The sequence below is a fragment of the Mastomys coucha genome, unplaced genomic scaffold, assembly GCF_008632895.1.
Source record: "Mastomys coucha isolate ucsf_1 unplaced genomic scaffold, UCSF_Mcou_1 pScaffold22, whole genome shotgun sequence".
Taxonomy (NCBI): Eukaryota; Metazoa; Chordata; class Mammalia; order Rodentia; family Muridae; genus Mastomys; species Mastomys coucha.
The window spans coordinates 70,246,823-70,264,322 of record NW_022196905.1 but is presented as its reverse complement, the minus strand read 5'-3'; the positions used below and the strand labels follow the sequence as shown (position 1 = coordinate 70,264,322).

General features: G+C 46.5%; 1 protein-coding gene across 1 annotated transcript in view; it reads left to right on the top strand.

Moving 5' to 3' along the window:
• Positions 1–17,500, top strand: part of Igfbp7 (insulin like growth factor binding protein 7) — a 58,826-nt gene that overhangs the window by 36,566 nt on the left and 4,760 nt on the right. Inside the window, exon 2 of the mRNA XM_031342831.1 lies at positions 15,533–15,642. Within this exon, the coding sequence (XP_031198691.1) occupies positions 15,533–15,642 (110 nt within the window). The remainder of the gene's footprint in view (positions 1–15,532; positions 15,643–17,500) is intronic.

Sequence of the window (17,500 nt, the reverse complement as noted above, 5' to 3'; positions counted from 1 at the left end):
TCAGGCAAATGTGTGAGCCCTTGGCCCTCATCTGTCAAATGAAGGTTTGGGCAGGATTGAATTGAAGGCCCCTCCAAATCTAAAGTTCATTGACTCCATGGTAATTTCTTTTTCAGGTTTATTTATATTACGTATATGAGTGTCTCACTCAGATGTATGTCTGGGCACCATGTGTGTCCCTGTTGCTGGCAGTAGTCAGAAAGAGGTCACCAGATCCCCTAGAACTAGTTAAGGATGGTTGTGACCTGCCATATGGGTTGAACCCAGGTTCTCTGCAAGAACAAGCACTTTTAGTTGCTGACCTATCTCTCCAGCCCTGACATGGCAATTAAAGAACAATGAAGACAAAGCTTGGTGTGTGGGTGAGTGATAGAGTGCTTTCCTTGCATGCATGTAGCCCTGGGTTCAATCTCTAGCACTGTTAAAAACAGACTAACAGCTAGGAATGGCTATGTATACCTTTAATCCCAGCACTCAGGAGGCAGAGGCAGGAGGATTTCTGAGTTCAAAGCCAGCCTGGTCTACACAGTGAGCTCCAGGACAGCCAGGGCTACAGAGAGAAAAAGTCAAAACAAACAAATGAAAATTAAATTATAAATAGGAAATTACTGCTTTCCCACACGCAGAAAATCTCTGCTTTCTCTCATCACCTACCCCACTAGCAAGGCCCGCTCCTTTAAAGAAAGCTCGCCTGTGTTACATCATACACAGATGAGTCTCTGGTGTCGGGAGCCTGTAAGCGATGGGCTTCGTATAACTTGTCTTGCTGGTTGTATCTCCTGCATCCATATTTTCCAGATGTGCACTTCTGCCCTTTATTCAGTAGATGCTCCAGACTCCTTTCTAGTCTCCTACCACAAAGCCGACTAACCAGGGACCTCCAATGTTCAAATCTTACACATTGACTAAGGAAGGAGCATTCTGCTAGAGAGCAAGTCTTGAGCTTTTGTCTCCTGAGTTGTATCTAAACTTTTACAATGGGACTGCTACACTTCTAAAACATTTTTTTTAATGGATAACCAATGTTAGTATAAGCATAAGAACACAGATTCAGCAATTCTAGCCATTTCAGGGCTCTCCTTGAGAGCTGACTCAGGAGCCCAGGAAGGGCAAACCCCAACATTCATGTATTGTACCTACAAACAGTTGAGGACCGGTTCATAAGTAGGTCACAAGGAATCAAAATCTCTGCACTTGAAAGTCTCCCAGATGCTAAAGCATGCCAGCATAGAAACTACAGAATATCATAACTATCTGGTTTTATATAACCTGGAGCCCTACAAGGCCATTTTTAATAAATAACGGCCAGGAAAACCTACTTCTTGGAGTGACTCCTGAACTCATACTATTTAAATTTTCTATGAGCCTACTAATCCAAGTGTGCATCCTGGTAGAAGCTTTGTTTCTGAGGCTAAGGGTTTGGTGATCATCCCCTTCATGCCAGGGATGAGACTCGGGAAGAAACCAGAGAGAACAAATTGTCTGCCCCACCAGCACAGAGCCTCCAATCTACTGGGTAAGGCACAAGGTACAAAGGCTTCAATAAGGATGAATACAGAGGGCAGGAAGGAGGCCCTGGTTCTGAGCAAGGTTAGTATGGAAACACAAGGAGGAGGAGCTGAGGGAGATAAAGATTTCGGTGTCAAACAAAAATCAAGGTGAAACTGAAAGGGGATGTAGAAATTAACCTTGGAAAGAGGAGGAGATTGTTCTGGAAAAAGACCCAAACGTGCAAAATTCAGGGGCTGGGAAGAGCAAGACCTATATGAGAAACCAGAGGAATTCTTAGTGGCTGAGCTCACATGGAGGAGGAGGAGGGATGTGACAAGGCAGGAGGCCAGGAGGGTCCTCAGGACCAGATCTGACTTGATCTGCACTTTGTAGGTAAGTAAGTCGTTCAGTAGAACAGACCCTCCCCTTTTCTAGTGGTCATACAGGTGACCGGGTAAGCCTCTTAGGAGACAGCTATACCAGAGAACACTCATGCCCTTTCTGCTTTAGCCTCCTAGAGTGCTGTGGTTACAAGCATGTACGACCACACACCGTCAAATGTTTTTACATCTACTGTAGAGCTGGAGACAGTCTGTCTGTATTACAGTTGCCTGTCCATGCTTCCTGGATTGCAATCCTAGGTAGAAGCCAACACCTTCCTACCCTGTGGATCACGGCAGACCTAGATCAACTCGTTGCTTCCCCAATAGATTTAATTGCCTAAGACCACACCGTGCTGAAATTCAATTTACTTGATGTGCTAACCAGACTTTATTTGCTGTGACAAACACCTGGGAGACACAGTTTAAAAAGGAAAAACCTTGTTTGGGCTCTGATTTCAACCTTTCGTTAGCTGGTTCCATGTTTCTGGACCACAATGAGGCAGCTCATCATGCAGAAGGGGGATCTGCTCACCATACAGTGGCCAGGAAGCTCCCTTTGTCTTTTACACTTTGTGGAATGTTCTTGGGTTTTATTCTAGTTTCCTAATAGGATTTATCATTTCTTCTGTAGGAAGGAGCCAGGGTTAAAACATGTTTCAACCAGGTCCCACCTTTTAAAGTCTCCTCCCGATACAGCAGCACCACCTACAGACCTTCAACTAGGAACCTGTGGGGGTGGCCATCCTCAATCCATAGCGCATGTTTTCCACTGTTTTCCACCGATGTCTCCCTCCCTCGCTCCCTCCATTCCTGCATACCTTAACTCTCTGTTTCTGTCTCTCTGACTATCTGTCTTTGGATGTGCTCTCTCTCTCTTTCTCTCTTTCTCTCTTTCTCTCTTTCTCTCTCTCTCTCTCTCTCTCTCTCTCTCTCTCTCTCTCTCTCTCTCTCTCTCTCTCTCTCTCTCTCTCTCTCTCTCTCTCTCTCCCTCTCTCTCCCTCTCTCATTCTCTATGTGTGTGTGTGTCTGTCTGTCTGTCTGTCTGTCTGTCTGTCTGTCTCTGTCTCCAGGGTTTACTCTGTAACGCTGGCTGATCTGGAACTTGCTACATAGGCCAGACTAGCCTCAAATTCCAAGATTCACCTGCTTGTGACCAACATCATCTTGATACTTAAAGCTGGCCAGCTTACCTGAACTCAAGAGATCTGTTCATTGTCCCTGTGCCTCCGAGATTCCTAAAAGGATCACATATCTTACTGAAGAGATTCCCTGAGAATGTATCCAAAAGAACTGAAGCTACAACTTCAAGGGTTTGGACAATATTTGAATCCCCTGTGTTTATAACAGTTTTCCCTTATCTTTGTGACTGTTCTATTTAAAAAAAAAAAAAAATAGACACATGAAATCCCACCCATCTAAGGAGGAAATTATTTTACTTAAACAAAACAAAATGCTATAAGGTTAGAGATGGTGTTTGCTTTAGAAGGAAACCCTGCAGAGAAAGGGCCACCTCCATGAGGAACCTCAGGCACACCTGGCATTTGGGCTAATTTGCATTTAGTTGTTCCCAATGCTTTTAAAAGTACAGCATCCATCTAGGTCTGGTAATGTAGGCATGTAATCTTACACACTCTCTGGTGGTTGAGGCAAGAAGGATGAAGGTTTAGGTCTACCCTGGGCTGCAAACTAAATTCAAAGTACTCAGAACTTTTTCTAGTTGTGACAAAACGCATAAGGAGATGACAGTGGCACACAAGGCGAGCGCACATCAGCATATGTCATATGTCCCCAAGACCTACCCAAGAAGCGTTCACCACAAAAGAGGAACAAGTCTTTCTGTTCCAAGTTAAGCCTCAGGAACAACAGTAAAAATACAGAACGCGGACGAAGAAATGCTAAATCCCACTAGGAAACTGGGAGAAAAGCCAAGAACACTTCAGCAAAGAGTAGAAAGCAAAGGTGACTTGGGGCGAATAACTGAGAGTTTCTGGGTCTGTGAACATTACAGAACGACACAGAAAATAACCAGAGGGCACCGGCTGGGATGGAAAACCACAGAGAACAGGGAGAGCTCAGTTATGCGCGGCTGATTCATGTCTGGGATTGTCTGCCAAGCAGTTGTAAGCATGGAGATTCTAGCTGAGACAGTGGCTAAGGCTTGCCAGGCAACACACCAGCCAGGGCAGTAGCCAAATGCTAGCTTAGCAGGGGACGCAAACCATTGTGCCTCCAGAAGCCTGATCCCTCTCTGCAATACACCTTGCTCCTTTCAAAGCCAGAAGGTGTCCTAGCAGGCCCCCCAAAAGGAAGGAACAAAGCAGGGAGTGAACATACCATGAGTAACACCCACACTCTCACAAAGATACACTCTCTCCATCTATAGATAGAATTTAGAGCAGGAGTCAAAAATGGCTGCAATGGGGGCAGGGTGGGAAGGCAGAGAACCAATGATTCTCACTCACAAAAATGAAAAAAAAAATGGTCAAGGAGACTCAGAAATATCAGTGAGTTCACTGCTTTTAACAAGGAGAGAGCCGGGCGGTAGTGGTGCACGCCTTTAATCCCAGCACTTGGGGGGCAGAGGCAGGCAGATTTCTGAGTTTGAGGCCAGCCTGGTCTACAGAGTGAGTTCCAGGACAGCCAGGGCTACACAGAGAAACCCTGTCTCTAAAAACTAAAAAAACTAAAAAAATTTAAAAAAAAAAAAAAAGAGTGGCATCGAGCCACTGTCCACTGTGCCTGGACAGATTAAATAAACCAGCCAGAAAGGGCCTTGTGGTCAAGTTTCCATACCCTTTACTCAGAGCCAGCTCCTGGGGTGTCCCATCACCTTCCACACTTGGACCACCTGAGTGGTACTTAGTGCTAATTGCTCAAAGCTGCATCAAGGACCGTTCTTCCTCTCAGTCAACCCTTCCCTCCTCCCCTCCATCTTCCTACCTGTCTCCCTCTCCAGCTGCTTCCTTCCCTGTAGCACTCAGTTACAACCTTCCATCGCCAGAACCAACAAGAATGGAGCATGTGGCCTAACCTTACATGTATTCCGGATGCCCCAAAGAGAGTCCAACGTGCAACTGAATTATTGTCCGCTGGTTAAGATCCCGTGGGTTGCTTATGGTTGGAACTTCCCCTGTGGACCCTTCCAGAGGCTAGACAAACTCTGGTAACAGATTCTACTGCACACTCAAACCCTGAGGGCTACCTCTAGAGCCGTTAGCCTGTAAGCTTAGGAACCCACGGGTGTTCCTAAAGTACAAATCCCTCTTGTGACTGGTCCAGTCCTCAGGATGCCAAGGAACTTCATCCTTTCCTGGAGACCCATTGTTCTCAGCTCTCTTCACTCTCTTCAGTCTTTCCAAATGTTCTGGCCACTAGATGATGTTGAGAGCCATCTGGGAGGCCCATACGTAATTCTCCCCAGGAAGAAGGGTTCAGGGACATCTATTTGTAACCAGCCTGCAGCCTTGATTGGGCAGAACAAAGCCTGTTCTGAAATGGGCAAGCCTCCAGATCAGAGAGTGCCCCCTCCACAATGGGATCAGGAAGTCCGTCCAGGTGCCAGGGGATTCCTGGATACCTAGGGATGTTCGTTTGGAGAGTGGGGCTGCCATAGACCTGTGGATGTGGAGTTCTGGGAGCTCACTAGCTAGCTAGCCTTTAGACTATTGGAAGAAATTGGAAAGGACCATCTGCCTGGCTTGGCTACTAGTAGCTTCCTGTGGAAACTTCTAAGCAGTTCTGTGCTTACAGAGGAGGAAAAAGTGATATCTTAGCACCTTGGATTTATGGTCAGTCATCCTCTAGGCAGGCAAGGCCTGAGATTTCCACGGGTATGTTAATATGAGAAAGAAACACCGAGGTAACTAGGGAGTTTCCCCTCAGAAAGACACACTTTGTAAAGTCAGTTCTTCCATCTGCTTACATGCACTAACACCCAGCCTAATTGAAGATGTATGGACATGAGTTGGCCGCGTGTTAGGGCGGTAGTTAAGGACTCCAACTTGATGAGGTCTGTGCTGAATAGTTTAGCTCACCACTTGGCAAGGCTGCAACTGAGGCCCGTTGGAGCTCATCCACCCACCCAAAGGAAGCTCATGCCTCACTCACCTGAACACGCCTTGTTTGACTTAATGCCCCAGTCAGCATGTGACAGAAGCATCCTTAGGGTGGGCTCAGACCTGTCTAGAACATTCTGCACTAGGCTGAGGGGGACACACCCTGAATTTAGACCTTTTGTCTATACGGTACCTTGTTCTCATGCTGGATCCACACAAGAAAGGGGAAGGCAATAAGAAAATGCCTGGTCCTAAGCCACATAAAGTCTGTTCGTAAGCAACAAATCACAAGAAGCCATTTTCCGTTCACATTCCGTGATCAGTGCAAACCTCGGGGAAGGATTTGGAGTTATAAGATGCAAGGTCTGAAGAAAGACATCTGAATGCTGTGTCTGTCACTGAGAAAAAAAAAGATCGACCACACCTCACTTAAAGGAGAGTCTTGGCATCAAATATTGGAGCCAAAACAGGGTGTCTCACTAACTCAGGCTATCAGAAGTCAACCAGGAAATGAAATGATCAGGTTTCCATACACCATCACCAGGATGTGTTGTATTGGATAATGTTGGCTCAAAAGGACCAGCCCTTCAAATACAAGGCCCAGATGCTTCCATTTATCCCTCTGATCTGGGTAGGGGAGGATGGGCCCAGTGAGCCACAGCAACCCATGGATTCCCTATAGGGAGGGAGAGTGAAGACTGATCCCTTCCCTAGGAAGGATCCCACATTCCTTTCCCGTGCTAAAATGGAAACTAGGTGGAGCTTGCCCCACCAGTGCTGCTCAACAATCTGAATTTGTTCTTTCTGAGCCCACATTCAACAGATCTAAGATATGAGGGGTGCATGTGGTCAAGGGGCCATGATTAACCATGTACGCAACCGTCATGAAAGAAATTCTTTATGTTGCTACTGAAAACATCTGTTTAATATGTCCAGGCCGTAAGGAAACCCAAACCCATCATTCCTGGCTCCAGTCCAGACTGACACCACTTCAGTTTGGAGAATAGTGACCTCTAACATTTTATGCCCCCAGCTTGTAACGATTTCCCTTGTCCCTATGACCTAGTTACTAGGTCGCATTACATCGTCATCTTTTTTACCCCACCCGCAGACCCTTAGTCTCCAGAGTGTCTAGATCCCACAAAGACCTCTCTAATAATGCCTTGAAATGCCCCCTGAGTCATGTGATTCCTCATTCAGAGGAGTGGAGGACTGTCGGAGCCCAAATCATAAACAACAGCTAACACTAATACATATTGAGTGATCACTCTGTGTCCTCATATCATTTTGTTTATGGTCTAAGTGTGCTGAGCCACCCCCAGTATATCCACCCCCAACAGATGATTTCTACTGGGGGAAGATAGAAGCACTGCTACACACTTTTCCCACCAAGCAGTATTTTGGCAGGGCCCCATCCCTCTGAACTACTGGTACTTTATTTACACGATAGCGTTAATGACTTAATACTAGCTGCTATTTAATCATGTGAATGTTCCTTAACCTGAAACCCTGAATTACACGTGGCCCGTGCTGCTGGAGATTTAGTACTGTCTTCCCCTCCCTTTGCTGACCTAAGATGACCCCCTGAGACCGTGTGCTAGATTCCCATAGCAATGCTCAGCTTCTACATCACCCACCTCTGGAAGTTCCCCAAATGGCTTGCCTTGGCAGATGGCTCTGCTCTTTAATGAGCTGTACAGTCGCTGCTTCCCCTTGCTTAGTATCAGGAAGCGTCTCCTTGCCTCAGCCCCTTCCCCCTCTTGCCCACAGTGCCTTCCTACTATTCTTCTCCCGTTTTGACCTTTTGTTTCATCTTTTCCCCTTGGATGTGTTATCAGAATCTCATCTCAATCTAGGACTTCTGCCAAGTTGTCTGAACTCTTCCATGTGCGGAGTATGAAATCTTCCTTAAGCCCCGCTGTCCCCTTATTTGGTATGAATGTCCATTCCCTATGAACTATTCCAGGGCCAGGAATCATTAGGAGTCAATATGAATGTGGTTTGCAAACTACCCTGGCTTAGAGAAGTCCTTATACTCAGCTGTGTATGCCATGTTAGCGTACACAGTGGGTAGCATAAGGTGGAAAGATTAACCACGGGCATGCAGCATGCTTTATTTTGTATTCGGAAATGACTGGTGAGCCTTTCTCATCAATAGAGCTGCCCTTCCCCATAGAATTTGCTGTGGGTGACGGATGTTCAAATTAATTCTATCTTCTGGTGGCATATACTAATTGGGTGGTGGGCAGCGGCCAAAAAAGCATAGCATGCTACAACAGAAAGTCAAGTCAAAGATTAAACAAAATCATAATGGCCGATCAGCCAGCTAGTAAGAGGTAGCGATGACATCACTTCAGGTAAGTAACGTAGCAATCATACATAGGTTCGGTTTCCTGACAGTGTAGACCTTCTCAACTCCTAACCAGGGAACTCTGAGATTGCTAGCACATTGAGCCTCCTCCTTCCAGTGAGCAATGAAGAGCATCTGACTTCACAGTTGATGGCGATTCAGATGCCGACAGAACCCTGGCATCTTCATGAGTCCAGCCAGGAAAGCGCCAGAGGAAAATGATATGCTAAGCTGTGTGGGGTGAGCCCTGAACCCAAGAGAACCTTAGAGAAGTGTGGTGGGGACAGCAGCGGCTTTAAAAATGCCCAAGGGAGGTCAGATGTCAACCTTCAAATAATGATAAGAGATGAGAAGGAGGGGGACATCTCAAGGAAGGGAGCACATGTCAGGGTCAGCAAAGGTTCTAGAATGACACCGGGCAGGTCCGGGAGGATGAACGTGATGGCTGAGAGGAGAGCAGGCTTGGAGAGAATGAGGACGAGTGATTATTAGAAGGGAGGATCGGGGATGGTCAGATTTGAAATTGATATTTCCTTGTCATCTGTGTGACTTGTGAGAATGGCCTTTCCTCACTCCTTCAGAACCGAGTTGTGATGTTCCAAGTATAGATTCGCCCACCTGTAATTATCCCCTCTCTGTTTTGGGGGACATCTCAGGACACAGCAACTTTTGGATCATAAGAGACTACTCCTAAAGTAACTTGGTAGTCCAAGTCATTTGTCTGCATCATTATTAGAGGGGACAATGCAGATGTCTAATAACTTACAGGGGGCTTCTAACTGTTTCTGGGTACTTTTAGGGTGACTGATTCATTCATTGAGTTTTAGCTTTCTTCCAACGAATATATAGAATATGATTCATCACTCCAGATTCACGGGTGATCTGATTGTCTGTTTTCATTTCCATTTTTTTTTCTTCTTGTCTTCCACCTCAGCCCTCCCTCTTCTTTCTCTTCAAAGAATAGTGTTTTTAAGAAGTACCTAAGATTTGAAGGCAATAAGAACTTTTTTTTTTCCCCGAGACAGGATTTCTCTGTATAACCCTGGCTGTCCTGAAACTCACTCTGTAGACCAGGCTGGCCTCGAACTCAGAAATCCGCCTGCCTCTGCCTCCCAAGTGCTGGGATTAAAGGCGTGCGCCACCACCACCTGGCAATAATAACTTTTTAAAGTAGAGAAATGAACTTGGGAGATGAACTTGTATTATTGGAAGCAATGGAGATTGAATGAGAGTTAGCTGAGTTGTGCAGGTAAGAGAGCAAAGAGGGGCAGCATGGTTGGGACAGACATCTGGAAGAGTGAAGTATGAGCCTGGGGTTCAGAGAGCCTGGTGCCGGACATTTCCTCAAGCCTGCAGCATGGTGGCAGCTTGGCTCTTTGCTGGAGTTCCCTGCATGAGCAAGAGAAGAGAAGAGCAGTGGACAGTCAGACATCCTATAGACAGGATATTTCCTAGACAGACGTTTACCACCCTGAAATCCCTCGTGGGACAAGAAGTAAGCAAAATAATTAGATTTATTTTGGGTTTGTCCGTATGCATTGAAAACAAATCTGGAATTTTCCTCTTTAGTTGGAATCCAAACACAGAGGATAACTTATGAGCCAATATCATGATTCATGAACTGGCCTTGAGATTTGATTTTCAGATTTTTTTGCATCAAAAAAATAGCTGAGGGTGAATTGAAGTCTATCTTTTTTCCTTCCTTCTCTCCTTCCTTCCTTCCTTTCTTTCTTTATGTCTTTATCATTTGGAACAGAAATACACTCTGAATTTTCTTTGACTTTATTGGAAGAAAGAGTAGAAAGAGGAGTTCTTTGATAAAGATAATGAAGACATTGAGCTGAGGCAGAACAGGGCCTTTGCGAATGGAACTCTGGGATACAGAGTTGGCAGTGGTGCTGCTTTCCAGTGGAAGATGTGCAGAGAGGGCCTTTGTGCCTGGGGGAGGGGTTGTCACATCAGCCAGCAGTTCTGTATCACCTCCTCGTACACAGGACCCGGATCCTGTTGGTGTCCCTGAGTCATCGGGCAGTCCTTCCTGTGTCTCTCCTCACCCCTCCACACTTCTCCCTATCTTCTCCCTATAAGACCCACATTCTTCCTCTACCAAGAGTCTCCCACCCATGTTGGTAATGCAGTCCCAGGTCTGTAGTCCCAGCTGTGGGGGAAGTTGAGGCAGGAGGATCTCAAGTTCAAGGCATGCCTGGGTTGAATCAGACCTTGTCACAAAATTAAAAGATGTGAGGGGTATGTATAGCCCATTGATAGAGTGCTTGCCTAGCATACATAAGGCCCTAAATTCAGTCTCCACTATTGGGATGGGAAATGGGATATGCCTCTTGATTTCTTCTGCTTGTTAACAGGAAGTTCCCAGAGCAGGAAGCAGCAAAGACCCAGGCAGCCTGAGAGGTAGACACACCATGGGCATCAGCACTGAGCAATGGGAATGGGGAGAATTCTGAACACCTGTGAACTCCATCAACACAAAGTCAATGGGAAACAGCCTGCCCCGCCTACTATGAGGTCTACCGATGACTTCATCAGTTAGTCACTGATTGATTGATAGGGCTTTCCTTTGCAGAAGAGTACATGCCCGGTCTGAAAGCCCTTTCATAGGGTGGTTGTTTTCAGTTAAGATGATGTTTGTTAAACTCTGCATCGTGTTACTGAGTCTAGCCTTGGTGCAACAAGGTCATCCGCAATGACCAAGGTTTTCTGTCATTGTCTTGCCAGGAACTGCTGCTAACAGCCATCCTCTGGCCTGCCCAGCCACCCAGCACAGGAATGATGCCAGCTTTTATTATCTCGAACTTGTAGGATTCCACATATAGCCTGATAGCAAAATGAACAATAATCATTTGTTTTCAATAATCTACAAGTGGACTCACTCAAGTCAAGTTGTTTTATGTATCTCAAGGGGAGCTTACCACATAATTGATTCTAATTATGAACTCCCCCACCCCATTCCCCATCTCCATCCTCCATCCTCCATCCCACCCCACACCACTCCCACCCCCTGTGATAGCTCTCATTCAGGGTATTCATGGGCTCAGATGTTTTTCAAGAACTCTTGTTTCTCCAGAAAGTCTCTTTTCTTGGAATAGTAAGAGACCTGGAGAGAAACCCATTATAATGAATCTGCCCTGCCTTAAGTACTTGAATCTTAGCATAATGGGTGCCTGAAGTATATACTACTGTTACAAGTACATGGACAGACAGACTGGTGGAACAGAACAGAGTCCAGATGCAGATCCACACGTTTGGCTAAGGAATAGAGCAGAAGGGTATCACTAATGATTCAGTAGGAAAAATACAGTCCTCTCAATGTAGTGCTGAAACAATAGATGGCCTTTGGGGAGATGGCCTGTGTACATCATAACAGAGGTAAAAAATAATTCAAAATTAAACAAAAACCTACTTGGAGAGGAGTTATATATAAAGATTGAGGAAGAGAACAGGGCTCTTTAGAGCATCCCATCAAAGTTTAGTAACCGGGATCAAAAATATGTAAAGCTTAGGGCATGCCTTTAATCCTAACACTCATGAGACAGAGGCAGGTGGATCTCTATGAGGCAAGGCCAGTGTGGTCTACATAATGAGTTCCAGGACAGCCAGGCTACATAATGAGACTCCTTCTGGAAAAGAAAGAGGGAGGGAGGGAGGAAGAAGGAAAGAAAGAGAAAGATGTGGGGGAAAAAAAAACCTTGCTACAGTGAATTGTATTAAAATGAAGCTCAGGCATAGCACTTCTACTTGTAATAATAATACTCGAAAGGCTGAGGCAGGAAGATCATGATCATAAGTTCCAGACCAAACTGGGCTACATGAAGCAAGTCATGTCTCAATAAAACAGGACTAATCCTAACTGCTTGAAGACTGAAGGTCTATGGCCTGTCTCCTAGACCCCTGAACTAGTACCAGGCGGCATTGTTCCTGCTCCTGATGGGGCCAGTGCCTCTGAGAAGACAAATGCAGGTTGCATAATGGATCCTCACAATAGAACCATTCCCATGAAGCTTTGCTACTTTGCTAGGTGAGCAGCAGCTTTTCCCCAGACCCTCTCCTCCACCCGCCCCGCACCCGAGCTCTTCAGAGCCTTGGCATACGGGGATATTCTTCCCAGAATAACCTCTTGAGATCCCTTGGGGTCTGAGTCAGGCTGCCCCAGCCCGTGTGGGAAGGACAGAGCAGCAGGGGGCCCTCACAGAGGTGGGATAAAGGAGTTCAAAGGCCAGTCAGATCCGGTTGTGTGCCGTCCAAGCCTTGGGGGTCTCAGAAGCCAAGAGGAAGCTAGGGAGAGGGCGAGCCCCACATTCTATATCAGGGCGTTCAGACTAGGAAATGTTGGAGACAAGGCCAGAAACATACATATAAACACAGCCTCGCTCTGTTCCCTGTGTCCAGCTTTGCTACAAAAAAAGCCAGTACTCCCAGCCCCGGTGTATGCTTCCTACTGGGACCCACGATCCACAGAGAAGGAAACATAAAATATATTTAGAGCTTTCGAAACTGATTGTTTTGTGCATTCTTACAAAGGGAGAAAAAAATAAAACCGCCCCAAGAGATTTGTTTTAAAAGCTTCTAATCCTTGAGATGAGTGGGAGAATATTGCATAGTGGGGTCATTTCCTTGCCGTCTCCAGACGTTAATACGCACTGGAAATAGAAGTTGGGAGGGGAGACTCCGTGGCCTGTGAATACCGATTGTGCAAGAAAGTTTTCCAGGCCAAGAAAGGAAGGTTGTGCCTTTCCCAGGCCCCCGGGACAAGATGATCCCTGTAGTTAGATATTTAACTAGACTTGAAGACCCTAGACAGAGGGAATAATTAACTTACTCGTTCCAGAAGCAGGGCAAAGTATCCCGGAGGGCGGAGTCTAGGGCAAAGCATCCCGGAGGGCGGAGTCTAGGGCAAAGCATCCTGGAGGGCGGAGTCTAGCTCATCAGCTGCAAGGTCTCTCTGTGGGAACCCAGGCTCCCAGCTTTATGTCCCCTGCAAAGTACACTGTCCCAAGTCTCTCTGAAGGGCGCAGGAGGCTGAAGCCTGGCATTCCAAATTAATAGATGGGAAATAGTAATTGCTCCACTAAAAAAGGGGATCTGTGGGCTGGAGAGACAGCTCCGTGGGTAATTGAGTTGAAATCTCTACCACCCACATACAAGCCAGTGTGATGGTGAGCAGCTGTTGGCTTAACACCAGCCGGTCACAGTGCCTCAGAGCTCAAGGGCCAACAAGTGAGCTTCCAGTTCACTGAGAGAGCCTCTCTCAAAAATAAGGTGGAGAGCAATAGAGGAAGATACTCAAAGTCCGACTCTACCTTGTATGGGCACGTGCACTGGCTCCAGCCGCATATGCAGCAGAGGATTGCCTTGTCGGACATCAGTGGGAGGAGAGGCCCCAATGTAGGGGAATGCCAGGGCAGGGAGTCAAGAGTGGGTGAGTGGGTGGGGGAGCACCCTCATTAGAGGCAGAGGGAGGGGGATAGGATAGGGAGTTTTGGGGGTGGGGGAGGGATCCGGAAAGGGGATAACATTTGAAATGTAAATAATTCAAATAGCCAATAGAAAAAAGAAAAATATAATTTTTAAAATTAGTATTTTAGAGCAGCTTAATTAATAAAAGATAGATATGCAAGCTTCTCCTGTGGCGATGTTGGGAGCTGTCCCCTCAAGGGGGAGGAGAAGCAAGCAAGGCCATGACGCTTTCCAGCTTTCCAGACGTCAGAAGTGGGAGTTTCAGAGCCAAAGCAGAAATCATCTGGTGACTTTGCTCGTACGGGCTCAAGAGAAACTGAGCAGACTTGTAATTCTGAGCCTTTCTCATGATTCTTGTCTACATATTTAGTCTCTTTCTTCTGTTGATCAAAGCTGGAGTCAGCAATTTTCTTCTGTAAAGGCCCAGATCTACAATAGTTAGGCCACACAGTCTGGAATACATGTCATGTGGTCCTGCCGGGGTGACAGGGACACTCTGAACGAGTGGATGAGGCTGTTTCACTAACATTTATGGACATTCAAGGAGGATTTCTTCTAGTTTTCACACGCCACTAAACAGTATCATTCTTTTCATTTCCCCCAAACATTTGAACTGACTGTTCTTTGGCGGTCACACAGACATAACTAGGAAGGCATATTTGGTTTCACCGGCCGTAGTTTACCAACTCCTGGAACAGAGAGCCATACACGCTTACAGCGAAAGGGATGCCCACTACGGGTGGATTCTGAGTAATGGCCATTTTACTCATAGGAGAAAGGGTAATTGCTGGGTTCAAGAGCTCCAAGGATGAGGAGGTATCATCTGGCCTCTCATCTGCCCTCAGATCTGCTCACCGCCCCCTCTGCCAATGCTCGCAGCTGGGAACCCAGCCACCGAGAACCCTGAAACTAGCCCCCTCCTGCCCTTTCTTTGGGGGCTTGGTCCCTGTCTTGAGCATTTGCTTTCTCCACTAGCAGAAAGACCCTCCCCCCACCTTCTTGGACACCCAGGCCCCTTCTGTACCTCCCACCAATTCCCAGGACAGCCCTCTTGAATCTTACCCAAGCAAGCCTGCCTGGGCGCTCTCAGCATATTTTAAAATAACTTCTGCCAGGCGGTGGTGGCGCACACCTTTAATCCCAGCACTTGGGAGGCAGAGGCAGGCGGATTTCTGAGTTCGAGGCCAGCCTGGTCTACAGAGTGAGTTCCAGGACAGCCAGGGCTACACAGAGAAACCCTGTCTCGGAAAAAAAAAAGAAAGAAAGAAAGAAAACAAAAAAAAAAAACCAAAAAACTTCTTTTTTCTTTTGTTATACAAGGAGTGGTTGTTTGTTAGCAAGGTCCTCCAAGTGAAAATGTTGGTCAACAAAGGAAGTGAAACATTAAGCATTTCAGAACTGAAATTTCTTGGCGTTAATGGAAAAAAAAAAAAAAAAAGCCCAGCTAATGCAAACCAGCTGGTAAAATAAACCTCGTTTAAGCTTGGCTGGGGAAAGAAGACAATTTTGCTCGATTTCTGTCAGATAAACAGATTTTTCCTACTGACTGCGTCTGTTGTGGTGTTTGCTGGTTTGCTTACATTTCAGTTCTTGCCTTCCCTAAGAAGACTGTAGTAGTATCATGCTGGCGACAGGAAGAAGCCTGTTCTGTCTGGCCTTTGAGATGCACTTCAGATAATCCACAGAGGGGAGGGCCTCGGAAACAAGGATTTGCGTTTGTAAGATCCTGACTGATGATGGGCAGCTAAAAGATGGACTTGGCTTTCTGGCTTCTCTTGTAGGTCCTTCCATAGTGACACCCCCCAAGGACATCTGGAATGTCACTGGTGCCAAGGTGTTCTTGAGCTGCGAAGTCATCGGAATCCCAACCCCTGTCCTCATCTGGAACAAGGTCAGTAGTGCAGGCCTCGGGAGGAAAGGTTCATTTTGGCTTCCACGTCCAGGGGCCTACAGTCTACACAGCAGGAAAGACATGGTGGCGTCACTCAGTCCATGGCGTCAGGACTAGGTATCAGAGGTTATGAGGTAAAGAAGAATCTTCAAACTCATGCTAATAGAGGAAATTTAGTTTTAAGTAAAACAGCAAAGCCAGCCACCGCTTTTTAGCTACTTTGCTTCCTCGGCAAACTCAGAAACGGACGTAGACTCAACTATTTTGTGTGCTTGTTGTCTGGTCAGAGAGGAGACCTCTGGGACTCTGGAAGGGGTTTTTGGCCCCATTGTCAGAAGTCTCCATAACTGATTTCAGTTCATATAACTGAGGGAAAAAAGGAGAAGGCAGTTCCAGCCTCTGGGCACCCGAATGTGATCAGGACTGTAATTCTTGATCTCTGGTCTCAATCTGTCGGCCACACTTTCTCCTTCAGAAAGCTTCCTCCGCAGAGGGCAGAATTATCCTCCCAGTTTAAAGACCTCAGAAACAGCAAAGCTTTCCCAGCTGCCCTGTTAGAAGCCTTAATCTAGATCAGGGCTCCTGGCAGCCTCTGGCGCCCCCGTGTGGCCAGAGCGATGCGGGCCACTATCAAACCACCTGGCTTGAGTGTGGTTACTAGGAAACAAACCCCTGGACCATAGTGTGGGCAAAGGTGACCAAGTTCTAGTACAGCAGGCCAATGACCCAGTCCCGGTACAGCTGTCCCTCGCAGCTGAACCTTCCGTTAAAGGGAATAATAGGATTTTGACTCTAAATTGTACTTCGGGAAGAGATGTGGAAGGGGAGTAAGGCATGCCAGTAATATGGTCTGCTATGTGTTCATTTAAGCCTTCCCCGGGCAGCTGACGTTCCCCAATGCTTATCTGCGGTTAGTGGCTTGTGAGGAGCATGGCCGATAATTTTTAAGGAAAACCGGCAAGAAGCTTTGTTGCTTCTCAATGGGTCTCCATGGAATTTACAAAATGAGAAGCCAGGGTGACCTAAGCCTCATCACCGAATCTTGCAGAGAATAAAGTCTGTGGCACCATGCTGGGGAAATGTGTCGGCCTCAGGAGGCTTCGAAGTTAGATGGCTTCCCTTAGAACACCAGGCACCGCACAGAGGTGGGACCTAGGGGCTTGGCTTGGAGAGGGAACTGAAAGAAAAAGCTCACAACTGCCTCTGACTCCCACTCCAAGACATCCAAAGGCCTCCTCTGGCCTCTGAGGGTAGACCCAAACTCCCAGATATGTACATTAATGAGAATGAAAATCAAATAACGGTGCTAATAAGAAACGGCACCAGACCGTATAGCATTCTGTAGTTATTGGCACCTTTTCTTATTTATTCCTTATTTACAATAGCAAGGAAAATCTGTTGCAACCAAACTACACTCAAGCTAGGTGTCATGGCGTATGTTCTGGGCAGGCTGAGACAGGATGGTGAGTCTGAAGCCAACCCAACTATGTATCAAGAGATCTTGCAAAAAGATTAAAATGAAATAGCTCTAGACACCTCCATGACTTCTTGGTCTCCCACTGATTCTCCCCCTGCTGACCCATCTGTGGATAACAGGGATAGGTTTGCTTTTTTGTTTGTTTGTTTTGTTTTGTTTTGTTTTGAAGATTCTTCTTCTCAGTGGTGGCTCATGCCTTTAATCCCAGCACTTGGGAAGCAAAGGTAGGCAGATCTTTGTGTTCAAGGCCAGCCTGATCTTATACAGTTCCAGGACAGCCAAGGCTACACAGAGAAACCCTGTCTCGAAACAGAGAAACCCTGTCTCGAAAAACAGAAGATTCTTTTGGTGGGGAGGAGGGTGGGTGTGTGTGTGTGTGTG